Source organism: Ranitomeya imitator, chromosome 2, assembly GCF_032444005.1.
Source record: "Ranitomeya imitator isolate aRanImi1 chromosome 2, aRanImi1.pri, whole genome shotgun sequence".
In the NCBI taxonomy this organism is placed as follows: domain Eukaryota; kingdom Metazoa; phylum Chordata; class Amphibia; order Anura; family Dendrobatidae; genus Ranitomeya; species Ranitomeya imitator.
Window position 1 is genome coordinate 835761457 of NC_091283.1, and position 20976 is coordinate 835782432.

Genomic DNA, 20976 nt, shown 5'->3' on the forward strand with positions numbered 1-20976 from the left:
CAATGCCCCACAACCACAGTGCCCCATAATAATAGCACACATAATGCCCCACAACCACAGTGCCCCATAATAATAGCACACATAATGCCCCACAACCACAGTGCCCCATAATAATAGCACACATAATGCCCCACAACCACAGTGCCCCATAATAATAGCACACATAATGCCCCACAACCACAGAGCCCCATAATAATAGCACACATAGTGCCCCACAACCGCAGTGCCCCATAATAATAGCACACATAATGCCCCACAACCACAGTGCCCCATAATAATAGCACACATAATGCCCCACAACCACAGAGCCCCATAATAATAGCACACATAGTGCCCCACAACCACAGTGCCCCATAATAATAGCACACATAATGCCCCACAACCACAGTGCCTCATAATAATAGCACACATAGTGCCCCACAACCACAGTGCCCCATAATAATAGCACACATAATGCCCCACAACCACAGTGCCCCATAATAATAGCACACATAGTGCTCCACAACCACAGAGCCCCATAATAGCACACATAGTGCCCCACAACCACAGTGCCCCATAATAATAGCACACATAATGCCCCACAACCACAGTGCCTCATAATAATAGCACACATAGTGCCCCACAACCACAGTGCCCCATAATAATAGCACACATAATGCCCACAACCACAGTGCCCCATAATAATAGCACACATAGTGCCCCACAACCACAGTGCCCCATAATAGCACACATAGTGCCCCACAACCACAGTGCCTCATAATAATAGCACACATAATGCCCCACAACCACAGAGCCCCATAATAATAGCACACATAATGCCCCACAACCACAGTGCCCCATAATAATAGCACACATAATGCCCCACAACCACAGTGCCCCATAATAATAGCACACATAATGCCCCACAACCACAGTGGCCCATAATAATAGCACACATAGTGCCCCACAACCACAGTGCCCCATAATAATAGCACATATAATGCCCGATAACCACAGTGCCCCATAATAATAGCACACATAATGCCCCACAACCACAGTGCCTCATAATAATAGCACACATAATGCCCCACAACCACAGTGCCCCATAATAATAGCACACATAATGCCCCACAACCACAGTGCCCCATAATAATAGCACATATAATGCCCGATAACCACAGTGCCCCATAATAATAGCACACATAATGCCCCACAACCACAGTGCCTCATAATAATAGCACACATAATGCCCCACAACCACAGAGCCCCATAATAATAGCACATATAATGCCCCACAATCACAGTGCCCCATAATAATAGCACACATAATGCCCCACAACCACAGTGCCCCATAATAGTAGCACACATAATGCCCCACAACCACAGTGCCCCATAATAATAGCACATATAATGCCCCACAACCACAGTGCCCCATAATAATAGCACACATAATGCCCCACAACCACAGTGCCCCATAATAATAGCACACATAATGCCCCACAACCACAGAGCCCCATAATAATGGCACACATAATGCCCCACAACCACAGTGCCCCATAATAATAGCACACATAATGCCCCACAACCACAGAGCCCCATAATAATAGCACACATAGTGCCCCACAACCACAGAGCCCCATAATAATAGCACACATAGTGCCCCACAACCACAGTGCCCCATAATAATAGCACACATAATAACCCACAACCACAGAGCCCCATAATAATAGCACACATAATGCCCCACAACCACAGTGCCCCATAATAATAGCACACATAATAACCCACAACCACAGAGCCCCATAATAATTGCACACATAATACCCCACAACCACAGTGCCCCATAATAATAGCACACATAATAACCCACAACCACAGTGCCCCATAAGAATAGCACACATAATGCCCCACAACCAGCGTGCCCCATAATAATAGCACACATAATGCCCCACAACCAGCGTGCCCCATAATAATAGCACACATAGTGCCCCACAACCACAGTGCCCCATAATAATGGCACACATAATGCCCCACAACCGCAGTGCCCCATAATAATAGCACACATAATGCCCCACAACCACAGTGCCCTATACATATAGTAACTACAGACCCCCACCGGACCCCCGCCATCCACACTCACCAGCACATTATTCTCAGAATTTTTTCATGCTCTGCCCCTTTTGAGATCCAGTTCGTGGAACTTTTCCTAACTTTGGCAAGTAGAGGACCCTCCCGCACCCTCGAGATCTTGGTACATTTCAGACCCCAGCACCAAGAAGAAAATGTAATTCTGGATTCTGGAAAAGTTGGGTGACAACAACCTCCTAGAGGAGCATGATGGGAGTTGTAATAGCTGAATGACAATGACTTTGACCCTCCATTGATAATGATCCCATTTGTGCATTTCCAGGACCCCCGTCAGCTCCATGGGACATGAATTATGAAGTCAGTGGTCCCGGAGCTGTGTCCATGACGTGGAGGACCCCGAAAGACATGGGGGGACGTACGGAGGTCATGTATTCAGTGGCGTGTAAAGAGTGTGTGATCGGACGCTGTCTCCGCTGTGGGGACGGAGTGACGTTCAGACCTGGACAGGTGGGAATCACCCAGACGAGGGTCCAGCTGTCCGGACTTCTGCCCGGAGTGGCCTATACCCTGGAAGTGCAGTCTACTAATCGGGTGTCAGAGTTGAGCTTGGAACCCCCCAAATATGCGTCTCTGAACGTCAGCATCAGTCAGTCAGGTCAGTGGAGAATCTGGGATTTATATCCATGATACAGCCCACAGTGTAAAGAATGGGGGACACAAATATTCATATATGAAGTACCGTGTAACGTTTTCTAAAAATCCAGATTTTTTTTCTTCTTGCATGAAACAAACGTCCCAATAATTTCAAGGAAACTGTGAAATATTTTTGTACCAGTTTGTTATTGGGAATTCGGAGGACCCCTTTAAGACTATTATGGCGCAATTAACCATTCCTTATGCATCTAAAGCCGGTTTTACACATTTGTTTTTTTCCGGTACCAGAAGAAAAACGGTACTGGAGATATCAGTGTCCGTGTCTGTAACACTTGCAGCACACGGGTGGTAACTGTGTGCCTCATCAGTGCCACACATACCGGCTCCTGAGAACCAGCAGTACAGTTAGCGCTGTTCCCCCAACGCCGGCTGCTGAAGATGGCGCTCATCATTCTCCCCTGCTCTGCCGGTGAGCAGTGCGAGCAGGGGAGAACGATGAGAGTTATATTCAAGTGAGAACAATGAGAGCATGCAGTGGCTGATGGGAGTATTCAACACCCGCCGCCTGCGTTATAAATAAGTAAATAAAAAATCTGATGTGGGTTTCCCTGTATTTTCTACAACCAGCCAGGCAAAACTGACAGCTGGGGGCTGCAACTCTCAGCTGTCAGCTTTAGCAAGGCTAGTTATCAACAACAGAGAGGTTAATTATTTAAATAAATATTTAAAACAAAAAGGCACGGGGTCCCCCCATTTTTGACAACCAGCCAAGCTAAAGCTGACAGCTGGAGGCTGATATTCTCAAGCTGGTAAGGGGCCATGGATATTGACCTCCCTATCCTAAAAATAGCAGCCACCCAGAAAAAGCGCATTCTATTAAATGTGTCAATTCTGGTGCTTTGCTCAGCTCTTCCCATTTCCTCTGTAGTGGTGGCAAGTGGGGTAATATTTATGGGGTTGATGTTACCTTTGTATTGTCTGGTGACATCAAGCCCATGGCTTAGTAATGGAGAGGTGTCTATGAGACACATATTCATTACTAATCCTATAGTTATATGGAAAATAAAGACACAGGCAGAATAAAGTCCTTTATTTGTAACGAAACAAAACACACTTTTACTTTTGTATTTAAAAATTACAAACACAGTTATACTCACCTAACACCCATTCCACTGAATCCCTCGTCTTATGTAATAAAGCAAAAATAAAAAAACAACATTGTCCCTCACCCGTCCGTTGGGGATCTCAGCACTGTGGGGAAAAGTCAGTGATGAGTTCACCACAGTTCAGTTCAGTGAGTTCACAGCAGATCACTGTGAGAATTTCTCTCGGTGATCTGTGGGCAACTCACTGAGCTGAACTGTGGTGAACTCAGTGACTTTTTCTCACGGTGCTGAGGTCACAGCAGTTCATTAGCCCAGCTGGGAACGCAGCCTCCCTGACTGGCGGTAACTTTGATGATGTCATTGTTGTTCACTGATTCTGCGCTCGCAGCAGCTCACTCATCAGTGGTTCTCAGCCTTAACAGTCGCATCTTGGTCCATCCAGGTTGAAAACTATTAAAGGGAATCCGTCACCCCAAAAATCGTATCTGAGCTAAGCCCCCCGGCATCAGAGGCTTATCTACAGCATTCTGTAATGCTCTAGATAACCCCCAAAGTAACCTGACAAACAGGTTATATTATACGCACCCAGGGGCGGTCCCGCTGCGGTCCGGTCCGATGGGTGTCGCAGTCCGGGGCCTTGCCATGGCTCCTGCGCAGGCGTACTGATTTGAGGGCAGAGCAAAGTACTACAGTGCACAGGCGCCAGGCCTCTCTGACCTTTCTCAGCGCCTGCGCACTGCAGTACTTTGCTCTGCCCTCAACAGGGCAGATAAAGTACGCCTGCACAGGAGCTGTGGCAGGAAGCAAGGAAGAGGACGTCATCGCATGAAGATGGGAGGCCCTGGACCCGAATTGCGACGCCCATCGGACCGCCCCTGGGTGAGTATAATCTAAATTGTTTTTCTCATCTTTCAGGTTACATAGGGGGTTATCTACAGCATTCCAGAATGCTGTAGATAAGCTCCTGATGCCGTTGGCCTTAGCTCATATATACGATTTTTGGGGTGACAGATTCCTTTTAATCCCCCAGATGTGGATTACGGTGTGGTACAGAACAACGGACAGGTGAGGGATATTGTTGTTTTTTATTTTTGTTTTATTACAGGAGACGAGGGCTTCAATGGAATGGGCTTTAGGTGAGTATAACTGTGTTTGTTATTTTTAAATAAAAATGGAAAAGTATGTTTTGTTTTATTTCTAATGAAATACTTTATTCTGGCTGTGTCTTTATTTACCATATAACTATAGGATTAGTAATGGATAGGTGTCATATAGACTCGATATCACCTGACAATAGAAAGGTGACATCAACCCCACAAATATTAACCCCATTTGCCACAGCTACAGGGTAAGTGAAAAGAGTCAGGCAAAGCACCAGAATTGGCACATCTAATAGATGCACCTTTTCTGGGTGGCTGCAAGCCGCTTTTAGCCTGGGGGGTCAATATCAATGGCCCCTTACCAGCCTGAGAATACCAGCCTCCAGCTGTCAGCTTTAGCTTGGCTGGTTGTCAAAGATAAGGGGGACCACGCAACGTTTTTTAAAATTATTTCTTAAAATAATTAAAAAAAACAGCATAGGGACCTGTCTATTCTTGATAACCAGCCTTGCTGAAGCTGACAGCTAAGGGTTGCAGCCCCCAGCTGTGAGCTTTTGCCTGAAAAAAGAAAGTACAGGGGAACCCACTCTGGATTTTTTATTTATGCATTAATTTATAGAGCAGGCGACTGCTGATGAAGACTCCCATCAGCCGCTGCCTGCTGTCACTGTCATCAATTGAATATAACGCTCATCATTCTCCACTGCTCGTGCTGATCGCCAGCAGAGCAGGGGAGAATGAAGAGAGTGGTCCTCAGCACCCGGTGCCGGGGAACAGCGCTAACTGTACCACTGCTTCTCAGGCGCCGGTACATGTCACATGTATAACATCCATGTGTGTCATCTATGTGCACGCATGCGGCACATTTTGCGACTCGTGCTGCTGTTAAAAAATGGCTATGTCAGTGTATTTTACCCATGGACGCATGGTCCATGAAAACACACTGACTTGTGCACAGATCCATTCACTTGAATGGGTCTACCTGTGTAAGTGTCTCCGGTAAGTGTGAAAACTGTCACCACACGTACCAGAGACACTGATGTATAAAAAAGGCCTAAATAAAAGCAACTCCATTTTGTAAAGCCTTTAATAACACGTAAATCTGCATGGGAGCTGCAAACACCAAACGGGAGGAGGTTTTCAATCAAGACAATTTGCAAACTTAATTTTTTGCTTTTAAAAAAAAGTTTAGAAAGTTTACACTCCTTTTTATTCGTTATTTTTCTGTCTTGTTTCATTTTTTTTCCAATTGAAATATTTTCTGTCTTTCGATTGTCGTCTTCTACGGGGAGGGGAGGGGGTTTCTCTGACAAGTTCGGCACAGAGAGGACATTTATCGACTTTCTGCCGCCCTCTACTTATTGGTGACTGAATCCATGATTATGGGAGCCCTGAACATTCACGCCTGGCTGAAGCGAGAAAATCCCCCCTGAGCAGAACAGCACCGTCCTTCTCACCTCCCCGACTTGTTGTGTCTGTGATATGTTCACACTTGTGATTAGCTGCAGTAAAACTGAGAATATGGGGGTCTCGGTCATAAGTATTCACTTCCCTACAGAAAGTTTTAAAAAAAATTACTCCGAGAAAAATTTAACTTTTTTATTATAATTTAGCCGATGGATGAAACGACTGCAACTGGAGAGGAACAGGTTGTACCATAAATACAAAGTATAAAATTACACCTCCGTAGTGACATATAATTACAATAAAGGGTGTGCAGATTTTTGCATCCAGCGCTTGTTGATATTGTGGGACTTGTAGATTTTTTGCATATAAAGTGAAGTAACTTTGTAGAAAGTCTTGATCAAAAATGTTATCTGTATAATAATACAGCAAAACTCCTACCATCAAATGTACATAGAGAAAAGTATAAAGCCAGAAGTCTTGTCCTGTGTCCCCCGCTGTATAATATCTGGACCCTCGCCTCCTAGTGTATAACATGTGGCCCCATTACCCTCGGTGTATAACCTCCAGCCCCTCATTTTCCCCAGTATATATCCTCCGGAGGTTGATTGTGGGGGGCACATACTTTCTCCATATTAATGCCTTTGGATGTAGAGAGGACAGTGAAGCCCCCGGAGGAGGTTGTGGGGGGCACATACTTTCTTCATATTAATGCCTTTGGATGTAGAGAGGACAGTGAAGCCCCCGGAGGAGGATGTGGGGGGCACATACTTTCTTCATATTAATGCCTTTGGATGTAGAGAGGACAGTGAAGCCCCCGGAGGAGGATGTGGGGGGCACATACTTTCTTCATATTAATGTCTATGGATGTAGATGAGGACAGAGAAGCCCCCGGAGGTGGATGTGGGGGGCACATACTTTCTCCATATTAATGCCTTTGGATGTAGAGAGGACAGAGAAGCCCCCGGAGGTGGATGTGGGGGGCACATACTTTCTCCATATTAATGTCTATGGATGTAGATGAGGACAGAGAAGCCCCCGGAGGTGGATGTGGGGGGCACATACTGTTCTCCCTGTACTGTATGTGTGTCCCTTCTCTCTCCACGTTGGCAGCTCCTTCCCGGCCTCTTCGGCTGTCTATTTGCCAGTCTGGGGGTCTCTTCTCACTCTCCCCCAGGCCTCGCACTCTAATTGAATTTGTCTTTGTGACGCTTTCCCTGTACCGTGCGTGCGGGGGTCTCGTAAGAGGCTGTGATGCCGTGACCCAAATTCAAAGTGACAGCTCCGGCCAAGCGTCGCCCTCCCCGCAGTCACATGTCACCGCGCGGAGCTCAGCACTTGTGTGTTACCATTTTGTGTCTGGTTCTGATACGCAGGGAAATATGTTCGGTGTCCTCTTCTCCTCTCTATTTATGCCCCATATCTTCCCTGTCCTCCACTTACATCTTATCTTCTCCATTCCAGTCCCATCTGCCGTCCCCATCATCCACCAGGTGAGCCGCTCCATGCAGAGCATCACCCTGACCTGGCCGGAACCGGAGCAGCCGAATGGGAAGATTCTGGATTATCAGCTGCGCTACAAGGAAAAGGTACCTGCCGCTGTGTGACTGCAGCACCCGCCGCACCATCTGCAGAGCGCGGGGTCCCATCCGACTGCAGCACCCGCAGCGCCATCTGCAGAGCGCGGGGTCCTATCCGACTGCAGCACCCGCAGCGCCATCTGTAGAGCGCGGGGTCCTATCCGACTGCAGCACCCGCAGCGCCATCTGCAGAGCGCGGGTTCCTATCCGACTGCAGCACCCACAGCGCCATCTGTAGAGCGCGTGGTCCCATCCGACTGCAGCACCCGCTGCGCCATCTGTAGAGCGTGGGGTCCCATCCGACTGCAGCACCCGCTGCACCATCTGCAGAGCGCAGGGTCCCATCCGACTGCAGCACCCAATGTGCCGTCTGCAGAGCGCGGGGTCCCATCCGACTGCAGCACCCAATGTGCCGTCTGCAGAGCGCGGGGTCCCATCCGACTGCAGCACCCGCTGCGCCATCTCTAGAGCGCAGGGTCCCATCCGACTGCAGCACCCAATGTGCCGTCTGCAGAGCGCGGGGTCCTATCCGTGCGCACAGCCATGAGTCCGGCACGATGAAAAAGTCACTGCGCGGCCAACTGGGCACAAGCAAAATGTCTCACTTTTCTTTGCTTGCTTTGCTTTCCTAAAAGTGCGAGTTACTAGAAGGGAAGAAGATAAAAGTAAATGTAGATAGAGGTAACATATAGCTATTGCAGAAAGAGATGATACATAGAATATGGATGAATATTACTGAGATCGATAGATATTAGATAAAGCAGAGGAGAATCTAGGTTTTCCTGCACCAGGGCCAGAAATTAAATTTGGCGCCCCCTCCTATGCACTACTAAAGTGGTTATAATTACAGTCGCGTGTTGACGAGCTGCACTTCCTAAATCTCACAATGTTCAGTGAAAAACTGCAGCTCCTTATTCAGTGAGAGAACCTGGAAGGAAAGCTGGTGGTGACCATAAGTCTGGAAATCACATATGAGTGGTCACAGAATGATCACTGACCCTGGCGAGCAGAGCCGAATCCTGACACGCCATTACACACTGTTAGGCTCGGGTAAGCTGCAGAGCTTAAAGGGACACTGTCACCTGAATTTGGAGGGAACAATCTTCAGCCATGGAGGCGGGGTTTTCGGGTGTTTGATTCACCCTTTCCTTACCCGCTGGCTGCATGCTGGCTGCAATAGTGGATTGAAGTTCATTTTCTGTCCTCCGTAGTACACGCCTGCACAGTGCAATCTTGCCTTGCCCAGGTGTGCACTATGGAGGACAGAGAATGAACTTCAATCCAATATTGCGGCCAGCATGCAGCCAGCGGGTAAGGAAAGGGTGAATCAAACACCCGAAAACCCCGCCTCCATGGCTGAAGATTGTTCCCTCCAAATTCAGGTGACAGTGTCCCTTTAATGTTATGATTAAAGCTCCTAACATAAATACAAATGTAGTAATCCTTAACTTGTCAGGTGGCACAATACTTTATTAATAGCCATGGATCAAGTTATCAGAGAAGTTTTGGATTGTTACATGGGAACAGGTTCAAAACCACCAACAGTACATGAATACATCACCAGAACCACTAACAGTACATGAATACATCACCAGAACCACCAACAGTACATGAATACATCACCAGAACCACTAACAGTATATGAATACATCACAAAGAGTGCAGAAATGCAGCATCACAACTACCATCAGTACAAAAAACAGTCAGAACCCCCCAACAGTACAGAAATCACCAGCTTTACAAGAATACAACATCACAACCACCAGCAGTACAGAAATGTAACACCAGAACCACCATCAGAACATAAACATAACTGAACCATGAACATTATTACAGCACCAGAACCACAATCAGTACAGTAATACATCACCAGAATCAGCATCAGTATTGGAATATAGTATCAGAACAACCATCAGCACAGAAAAACATCACCAGTACAATAGGGATTACAGTACCAGAACAACTATCAGCACAGAAATACATCACCAGAACCACTGTCAGTACCGATTACAGCACCAGAACCACTATCAGCAGAGGAATATATCACAAGAACAAAAAACAGTACAGAAATTACCAGAACCACCATTAGTACAGGAATACATCATCTGACAGCCAGCTGTAAGAGACCTCAGACTGCTGCCTCAGGTGGCCCAACAGCGCCTTCCTGCTGGCTGCATCCAGGGCAGTTTGTAGACCAGAAATTGTCAATGTCAATTTCTATTGTTGTGTCCACTAGGTGGTGCTGTTCATTGTCCTATCACACATATAGAGTAGCGCACCATGTGGCTAGCGATGGAATCACAAGCAAACATGTATAAAGAAAGTAAAGTAACAAAATGATAGATTGTCTAATACAAATAGATGCAGCTCACTGCAAAGCTTTCACCTGCAGAGATCGCGTAATTGAAGGTTCTAGAACATTTAATATTGCAGATAAAGTTCAAAAATCTTACTTTTTCTATGGCATGTGCAATTATCATGAGCAAGAGTGACACCTACAGGCCAAAATTAGATATTGCAAGCTCCTAGATTACAAGCCACCATGTGTTCAATATTCTTAACCTGACATTGGATACACGTGACTTGTCTTGTGTTGTCATGCTGGTTCTGCAGCACGATGGTAAACATTTTCTATATTCCACGTCACTGCTGGCAGGAACATATTTCTGGGAGTTTATGGAGGGCACATATTGGCCACAGTCCAGATTAGAAGAATCGTTAACGGCTAATTACATGCACAATTTAATTTCAATCTAGATCACAAATGCAAAGCAACACTTCCAATAATAGGGGACCGAAAACTAGAGATCTGTGCTGCCCGGTCAGGATCCCTGCAGGCGAGAGGCAGCGCAAAGGCACAAATGCAGGATGTTCAAAGAAATCTTAGGGTAGAGAATGGGGAACGCGTCCACTCTCCACTGTTCAATTGTCTAGTGTTAAAGAGTAAGTGGAGATGGTTTAGGGCAGAAAAGTGTACCATTCACTACATTATTAGGTCCAAAGAATGTAAGTAAAGGTCAGAGTTCTGGGGTTTCCCTCCTCAGTCTAAAATTCCATCTACCTGTAGTCACCACTAGGGGGAGCTCATTGGACTGTGAATTATACACAATGAGAAATGATTGCAGTGAGCTCCCCCTAGTGGCAGCAGAAATAATTGTAATTTAACTTGGCATTTCTTGACAAGTTTAAAAGGAAATCAATTCATTGCAATTTTTATAGTTTTCAATTCAGACTGTTCAGGAAGCCTCTCGATTATTCAGTATTTAAGCCTTTAAAATTTTCAAACATGATATTATAAATTATTTTAGCAATCAATGCTGATCACGTAAACTGAGGCTGAATGGCGGCTTTTCAGTCTCGATACATTATATTTACTGGCTCCAGGTTGGCTCCATAGTCCCGTAAACCCTGATTCATCGTGTGTGGTGTGTGTGTGTGTGTGGCAGAGGTGGGGGGCGCTTTTTTCTTTTTTGACTTGTGGAATTTGTTGCGCTTTTTTTATGCCAATTTCTTCAAAATGGCTCATGTGGGTCATTTATTTTGAGCAAAGTAAAAGGCGGTCTTTACTTGCCTTCTTTAACCGTTTTTGCAAACTTTTAGGTGCAAAAAAAAATTCTCCCGGGTTGCAAAAAGTAGCAAAACTGCTGCAAAATTCCGCATAAATAGCTACGGAAGAAGATGTAGGGTGTTTATCAGTGATTGTAATAAGGCGATTTGTTAGTGATGAGTGCAAGTGCTCATTACTGGAGTTTGCCCAGGGTGCTTGGGTCTGCACAAGCGACATGTTAGAGCCCCTGTGACTGTGTGTTTCACGCCTAAAAAACATGCGGGGATTGCCTGACAAACACGTTGTCTAACAGCTGCGAAACATGCGTCCGCCGGGACTCGAACATGTCACTCAAGCACCCGCGATACTCAGTGCATACCCGAGCACCCTGGGCAAACTCATCACATATGCAGATGATACAAAACTATGTAAAGCAGTTAATACAAGAGAAGATAGTATTCTGCTACAGATGGATCTGGATAAGTTGGAAACTTGGGCTGAAAGGTGGCAGATGAGGTTTAACAATGATAAATGTAAGGTTATACACATGGGAAGAAGGAATCAATATCACCATTACACACTGAACGGGAAACCACTGGGTAAATCTGACAGGGAGAAGGACTTGGGGATCCTAGTTAATGATAAACTTACCTGGGGCAGCCAGTGCCAGGCAGCAGCTGCCAAGGCAAACAGGATCATGGGGTGCATTAAAAGAGGTCTGGATACACATGATGAGAGCATTATACTGCCTCTGTACAAATCCCTAGTTAGACCGCACATGGAGTACTGTGTCCAGTTTTGGGCACCGGTGCTCAGGAAGGATATAATGGAACTAGAGAGAGTACAAAGGAGGGCAACAAAATTAATAAAGGGGATGGGAGAACTACAATACCCAGATAGATTAGCGAAATTAAGATTATTTAGTCTAGAAAAAAGACGACTGAGGGGCGATCTAATAACCATGTATAAGTATATAAGGGGACAATACAAATATCTCGCTGAGGATCTGTTTATACCAAGGAAGGTGACGGGCACAAGGGGGCATTCTTTGTGTCTGGAGGAGAGAAGGTTTTTCCACCAACATAGAAGAGGATTCTTTACTGTTAGGGCAGTGAGAATCTGGAATTGCTTGCATGAGGAGGTGGTGATGGCGAACTCAGTCGAGGGGTTCAAGAGAGGCCTGGATGTCTTCCTGGAGCAGAACAATATTGTATCATACAATTATTAGGTTCTGTAGAAGGACGTAGATCTGGGGATTTACTATGATGGAATATAGGCTGAACTGGATGGACAAATGTCTTTTTTCGGCCTTACTAACTATGTTACTATGTTACTAGAGGTTTCCTGTGCTGCTGCTCTACATACAAAGCAGGAATCAGTGAGCCGACGATGATTTTTTTCATCTTCATTTTCATTTTTTTCCTCTTTTTTTTGCATTTTTCCTTTTATCCTTTTTCTTACAACTTTATTGAATGTTGTATTTTCCGGCCCTTTTTGCGGCCCCCGCAGCTTGTCCATATTCCACTAGCAGAACACCGCCATTGAGGCACTCCACAAGTCCAATTGTAGAGATTGCATGTATTCAACAATTGCTACATTTATATATTGTTTATATTTGTTCATTTTATTTCCTCTATATTTCCATAAGTTTGATATTAAAAAAAATTAATTAAAAACTCTAAGTTAACCAAAATGTAATTGGTGCAAAAAATGCGGCTGAAAATCCGCACTTCTGATTTCATCCTTGTCCGCACTTGTCTGGCTCTGACCCGGCTTGTTAGTTTTAGGCTGGGGCGAAACGGCGCCATGAGCCCCTGCGAGTGAATGGGGTCACATTGTGATCTGTAGGGAACTGTGATCGCCATGATCAAATCGTAAACTACCAGACCTGAACGACTAGCGCCAAAGCTGACAGTGGGAGCCGTGATTCCGCCATGACCGTGGCTATCCTAAATATCCAGCTTTTATTATATCAATTAATTAAGGCGGATTATATTTTTCTCTTCCGGTCAATGATTGACAGCAGCGCTGGGCTGTACAGAGCTCCGGCGACCATCGATCAGGGAAATGGTCTTTTAAGGATTTGTAGTGACCGGGAATAGAATGGACGAGTGCAACGCGTTCCGAGAAGTTGCGGATCGCACAGAATTCCGTCCCCATGATAAAACACCTTGTACCATGTGTCTTGTGTCTTCTGTCCTCAGGCTGATGAGGGCGAATCTCTGTCTCTGATCAGCGAAACGAACACGGCAACAGTTGGTGGACTCAACCCGGGGGCGATTTATTCCTTCCAGGTGAGAGCCAGGACGGAGCGAGGCTATGGAGCCTACAGCGGGAACATGTACTTCCAGACCCTGCTGGGAGGTGAGCAGCGCGGCCCCCCGTAATCCAGACTCCACTGAATAATGCAATGCGCAGGGAAAGTCATTGATACGCAAAGACAAGCAGGGCAATTAGTGGAAGGCGATCCATGGCGCTGAGCGCAGAGTCCCCGGCTGGGAGCGGAGCGCAGCACTACACATGTCAGCTCCGATAATGCGAACCTAACGTGCATCACATCTGGGTGAATTAGATACGATGGAGCAGGAACGCGCGGCTGCAGATGCCATATATTATGTATATGAGGCTGCACTCGAAGAGAATTGATGTGACAGCTTCTTAGCAATTCTGGCATGTGGAAAGGTGGGACAAGCGCTGCAGGCGATCGTACAGGGAACCTCCACCTTTCATCATCATGTCATTGTTAGCTTCAACATTCAGTCCTAATTAGATTCTTACTATATCTTCATTAACGTCAAATCCTTGTATTCCTGATAAAGAGCAGCAAATCTCCTGCACAGAGGTAAATGATAAATATCAAGTGTTTTCAGCACCACCACTAGGGGGAGTAGACTCATACTGTATACAGGGATCTCCCCCTAGTGGTGGCTGCAGACAGGATCTTATCATGTATCTCTGTATACAGGGAGCTCCCCCTAGTGGTGGCTGCAGACATAATCTTATCATGTATCACTGTATACAGGGAGCTCCCCCTAGTGGTGACTGCAGACAGGATCTTATCATGTATCTCTGTATACAGGGAGCTCCCCCTAGTGGTGACTGCAGACAGAATCTTATCATGTATCTCTGTATACAGGGAGCTCTCCCTAGTGGTGTCTGCAGACAGGATCTTATCATGTATCTCTGTATACAGGGAGCCCCCCCTAGTGGGGTCTGCAGAGAGGATCTTATCATGTATCTCTGTATACAGGGAGCTCCCCCTAGTGGTGACTGCAGATAGGATCTTATCATGTGTCTCTGTATACAGGGAGCTCCCCCTAGTGGTGGCTGCAGACAGGATCTTATCATGTATCTCTGTATACAGGGAGCTCCCCCTAGTGGTGGCTGCAGACAGGAGCTTATCATGTATCTCTGTATACAGGGAGCTCCCCCTAGTGGTGACTGCAGACAGGATCGTATCGTGTATCTCTGTATACAGGGAGCTCCCCCTAGTGGTGACTGCAGACAGGATCTTATCATGTATCTCTGTATACAGGGAGCTCCCCCTAGTGGTGGCTGCAGACAGGAGCTTATCATGTATCTCTGTGTACAGGGAGCTCCCCCTAGTGGTGGCTGCAGACAGGATCTTATCATGTATCTCTGTATACACGGAGCTCCCCCTAGTGGTGACTGCAGACAGGATCTTATCATGTATCTCTGTATACAGGGAGCTCCCCCTAGTGGTGACTGCAGACAGGATCTTATCATGTATCTCTGTATACAGGGAGCTCCCCCTAGTGGTGACTGCAGACAGGATCTTATCATGTATCTCTGTATACAGGGAGCTCCCCCTAGTGGTGACTGCAGACAGGATCTTATCATGTATCTCTGTATACACGGAGCTCCCCCTAGTGGTGGCTGCAGACAGGATCTTATCATGTATCTCTGTATACAGGGAGCTCCCCCTAGTGGTGGCTGCAGACAGAATCTTATCATGTATCTCTGTATACAGGGAGCTCCCCCTAGTGGTGGCTGCAGACAGGATCTTATCATGTATCTCTGTATACAGGGAGCTCCCCCTAGTGGTGGCTGCAGACAGAATCTTATCATGTATCTCTGTATACAGGGAGCTCTCCCTAGTGGTGTCTGCAGACAGGATCTTATCATGTATCTCTGTATACAGGGAGCCCCCCCTAGTGGGGTCTGCAGAGAGGATCTTATCATGTATCTCTGTATACAGGGAGCTCCCCCTAGTGGTGACTGCAGATAGGATCTTATCATGTGTCTCTGTATACAGGGAGCTCCCCCTAGTGGTGGCTGCAGACAGGATCTTATCATGTATCTCTGTATACAGGGAGCTCCCCCTAGTGGTGGCTGCAGACAGGAGCTTATCATGTATCTCTGTATACAGGGAGCTCCCCCTAGTGGTGACTGCAGACAGGATCGTATCGTGTATCTCTGTATACAGGGAGCTCCCCCTAGTGGTGACTGCAGACAGGATCTTATCATGTATCTCTGTATACAGGGAGCTCCCCCTAGTGGTGGCTGCAGACAGGATCTTATCATGTATCTCTGTATACAGGGAGCTCCCCCTAGTGGTGGCTGCAGACAGGAGCTTATCATGTATCTCTGTATACAGGGAGCTCCCCCTAGTGGTGACTGCAGACAGGATCGTATCGTGTATCTCTGTATACAGGGAGCTCCCCCTAGTGGTGACTGCAGACAGGATCTTATCATGTATCTCTGTATACAGGGAGCTCCCCCTAGTGGTGGCTGCAGACAGGAGCTTATCATGTATCTCTGTGTACAGGGAGCTCCCCCTAGTGGTGGCTGCAGACAGGATCTTATCATGTATCTCTGTATACAGGGAGCTCCCCCTAGTGGTGGCTGCAGACAGGAGCTTATCATGTATCTCTGTATACAGGGAGCTCCCCCTAGTGGTGACTACAGACAGGATCTCATCATGTATCTCTGTATACAGGGAGCTCCCCCTAGTGGTGACTGCAGACAGAATCTTATCATGAATCTCTGTATACCGGGAGCTCCCCCTAGTGGTGACTGCAGAGAGGATCTTATCATGTATCTGTGTATACAGGGAGCTCCCCTTAGTGGTGACTGCGGACAGGATCTTATAATGTATCTCTGTATACAGGGATCTCCCCCTAGTGGTGACTGCAGAGAGGATCTTATCATGTATCTGTATACAGGGAGCTCCCCCTAGTGGTGACTGCAGACAGGATCTTATCATGTATCTCTGTATACAGGGAGCTCCCCCTAGTGGTGACTGCAGACAGAATCTTATCATGTATCTGTATACAGGGAGCTCCCCCTAGTGGTGACTGCAGACAGGATCTTATCATGTATCTCTGTATACAGGGAGCTCCCCCTAGTGGTGACTGCAGACAGGATCTTATCATGTATCTGTGTATACAGGGAGCTCCCCTTAATGGTGACTGCGGACAGGATCTTATCATGTATCTCTGTATACAGGGAGCTCCCCCTAGTGGTGACTGCAGACAGAATCTTATCATGTATCTGTATACAGGGAGCTCCCCCTAGTGGTGACTGCAGACAGGATCTTATCATGTATCTCTGTATACAGGGAGCTCCCCCTAGTGGTGACTGCAGACAGGATCTTATCATGTATCTGTGTATACAGGGAGCTCCCCTTAATGGTGACTGCGGACAGGATCTTATCATGTATCTCTGTATACAGGGAGCTCCCCCTAGTGATGACTGCAGACAGGATCTTATCATGTATCTCTGTATACAGGGAGCTCCCCCTAGTGGTGGCTGCAGACAGGAGCTTATCATGTATCTCTGTATACAGGGAGCTCCCCCTAGTGGTGGCTGCAGACAGGAGCTTATCATGTATCTCTGTATACAGGGAGCTCCCCCTAGTGGTGACTGCAGACAGGATCTTATCATGTATCTCTGTATACAGGGAGCTCCCCCTAGTGGTGACTGCAGACAGGATCTTATCATGTATCTCTGTATACAGGGAGCTCCCCCTAGTGGTGGCTGCAGACAGGATCTTATCATGTATCTCTGTATACAGGGAGCTTCCCCTAGTGGTGACTGCAGACAGGATCGTATCGTGTATCTCTGTATACAGAGAGCTCCCCCTAGTGGTGACTGCAGACAGGATCTTATCATGTATCTCTGTATACAGGGAGCTCCCCCTAGTGGTGGCTGCAGACAGGAGCTTATCATGTATCTCTGTATACAGGGAGCTTCCCCTAGTGGTGACTGCAGACAGGATCTTATCATGCATCTCTGTATACAGGGAGCTCCCCCTAGTGGTGGCTGCAGACAGGATCTTATCATGTATCTCTGTATACAGGGAGCTCCCCCTAGTGGTGGCTGCAGACAGGAGCTTATCATGTATCTCTGTATACAGGGAGCTTCCCCTAGTGGTGACTGCAGACAGGATCTTATCATGCATCTCTGTATACAGGGAGCTCCCCCTAGTGGTGGCTGCAGACAGGATCGTATCGTGTATCTCTGTATACAGGGAGCTCCCCCTAGTGGTGGCTGCAGACAGGATCTTATCATGTATCTCTGTATACAGGGAGCTTCCCCTAGTGGTGACTGCAGACAGGATCTCATCATGTATCTCTGTATACAGGGAGCTCCCCCTAGTGGTGGCTGCAGACAGCATCTTATCATGTATCTCTGTATACAGGGAGCTCCCCCTAGTGGTGGCTGCAGACAGAATGTTATCATGTATCTCTCTATACAGGGAGCTCCCCCTAGTGGTGGCTGCAGACAGAATCTTATCATGTATCTCTGTATACAGGGAGCTCCCCCTAGTGGTGGCTGCAGACAGGATCTTATCATGTATCTCTCTATACAGGGAGCTCCCCCTAGTGGTGGCTGCAGACAGGATCTTATCATGTATCTCTGTATACAGGGAGCCCCCCCTAGTGGGGTCTGCAGAGAGGATCTTATCATGTATCTCTGTATACAGGGAGCTCCCCCTAGTGGTGACTGCAGATAGGATCTTATCATGTGTCTCTGTATACAGGGAGCTCCCCCTAGTGGTGGCTGCAGACAGGATCTTATCATGTATCTCTGTATACAGGGAGCTCCCCCTAGTGGTGGCTGCAGACAGGATCTTATCATGTATCTCTGTATACAGGGAGCTCCCCCTAGTGGTGACTGCAGACAGGATCTTATCATGTATCTCTGTATACAGGGAGCTCCCCCTAGTGGTGGCTGCAGACAGGAGCTTATCATGTATCTCTGTGTACAGGGAGCTCCCCCTAGTGGTGGCTGCAGACAGGATCTTATCATGTATCTCTGTATACAGGGAGCTCCCCCTAGTGGTGGCTGCAGACAGGAGCTTATCATGTATCTGTGTATACAGGGAGCTCCCCCTAGTGGTGACTACAGACAGGATCTCATCATGTATCTCTGTATACAGGGAGCTCCCCCTAGTGGTGACTGCAGACAGAATCTTATCATGAATCTCTGTATACCGGGAGCTCCCCCTAGTGGTGACTGCAGAGAGGATCTTATCATGTATCTGTGTATACAGGGAGCTCCCCTTAGTGGTGACTGCGGACAGGATCTTATAATGTATCTCTGTATACAGGGATCTCCCCCTAGTGGTGACTGCAGAGAGGATCTTATCATGTATCTGTATACAGGGAGCTCCCCCTAGTGGTGACTGCAGACAGAATCTTATCATGTATCTGTATACAGGGAGCTCCCCCTAGTGGTGACTGCAGACAGGATCTTATCATGTATCTCTGTATACAGGGAGCTCCCCCTAGTGGTGACTGCAGACAGGATCTTATCATGTATCTGTGTATACAGCTAGCTCCCCTTAATGGTGACTGCGGACAGGATCTTATCATGTATCTCTGTATACAGGGAGCTCCCCCTAGTGATGACTGCAGACAGGATCTTATCATGTATCTCTGTATACAGGGAGCTCCCCCTAGTGGTGGCTGCAGACAGGATCTTATCATGTATCTCTGTATACAGGGAGCTTCCCCTAGTGGTGACTACAGACAGGATCTTATCATGTATCTCTGTATACAGGGAGCTCCCCCTAGTGGTGGCTGCAGACAGGAGCTTATCATGTATCTCTGTATACAGGGAGCTCCCCCTAGTGGTGGCTGCAGACAGGAGCTTATCATGTATCTCTGTATACAGGGAGCTCCCCCTAGTGGTGACTGCAGACAGGATCTTATCATGTATCTCTGTATACAGGGAGCTCCCCCTAGTGGTGACTGCAGACAGGATCTTATCATGCGTCTCTGTATATAGAGAGCTCCCCCTAGTGGTGACTGCAGACAGGATCTTATCATGTATCTCTGTATACAGGAAGCTCCCCCTAGTGGTGACTGCAGACAGGATCTTATCATGCGTCTCTGTATATAGAGAGCTCCCCCTAGTGGTGACTGCAGACAGGATCTTATCATGTATCTCTGTATACAGAGAGCTCCCCCTAGTGGTGCCGGCAGACAGAATCTTATCATGTATCTGTGTATACAGGGAGCTCCCCTTAGTGGTGACTGTGGACAGGATCTTATCATGTATCTCTGTATACAGGGATCTCCCCCTAGTGGTGACTGCAGAGAGGATCTTATCATGTATCTGTATACAGGGAGCTCCCCCTAGTGGTGACTGCAGACAGAATCTTATCATGTATCTCTGTATACAGGGAGCTCCCCCTAGTGGTGACTGCAGACAGGATCTTATCATGTATCTCTGTATACAGGGAGCTCACCCTAGTGGTGACTGCAGACAAGATCTTATCATGTATCTGTGTATACAGGGAGCTCCCCTTAATGGTGACTGCGGACAGGATCTTATCATGTATCTCTGTATACAGGGAGCTCCCCCTAGTGATGACTGCAGACAGGATCTTATCATGTATCTCTGTATACAGGGAGCTCCCCCTAGTGGTGGCTGCAGACAGGATCTTATCATGTATCTCTGTATACAGGGAGTTTCCCCTAGTGGTGACTACAGACAGGATCTTATCATGTATCTCTGTATACAGGGAGCTCCCCCTAGTGGTGGCTGCAGACAGGAGCTTATCATGTATCTCTGTATACAGGGAGCTCCCCCTAGTGGTGGCTGCAGACAGGAGCTTATCATGTATCTCTGTATACAGGGAGCTCCCCCTAGTGGTGACTGCAGACAGGATCTTATCATGTATCTCTGTATACAGGGAGCTCCCCCTAGTGGTGACTGCAGACAGGATCTTATCATGCGTCTCTGTATACAGGGAGCTCCCCCTAGTGGTGACTGCAGACAGGATCTTATCATGTATCTCTGTATACAGGGAGCTCCCCCTAGTGGTGGCTGCAGACAGGATCTTATCATGTATCTCTGTATACAGAGAGCTCCCCCTAGTGGTGCCGGCAGACAGAATCTTATCATGTATCTCTGTATACAGGGAGCTCCCCCTAGTGATGGCTGCAGACAGGATCTTATCATGTATCTCTGTATACAGGGAGCTCCCCCTACTGGTGGCTGCAGCCAGGATCTTATCATGTATCTGTGTATACAGGGAGCTCCCC

At 47.2% G+C, this 20976-nt stretch overlaps 1 protein-coding gene across 1 annotated transcript in view; it reads left to right on the forward strand.

Annotated features, from left to right (window-relative positions):
* Positions 1-20976, forward strand: part of LOC138666859 (ephrin type-B receptor 5-like) — an 87321-nt gene that overhangs the window by 45239 nt on the left and 21106 nt on the right. Inside the window, exons 6-8 of the mRNA XM_069755040.1 lie at positions 2390-2722; positions 7796-7920; positions 13663-13822. Of these exons, the coding sequence (XP_069611141.1) occupies positions 2390-2722; positions 7796-7920; positions 13663-13822 (618 nt within the window). The remainder of the gene's footprint in view (positions 1-2389; positions 2723-7795; positions 7921-13662; positions 13823-20976) is intronic.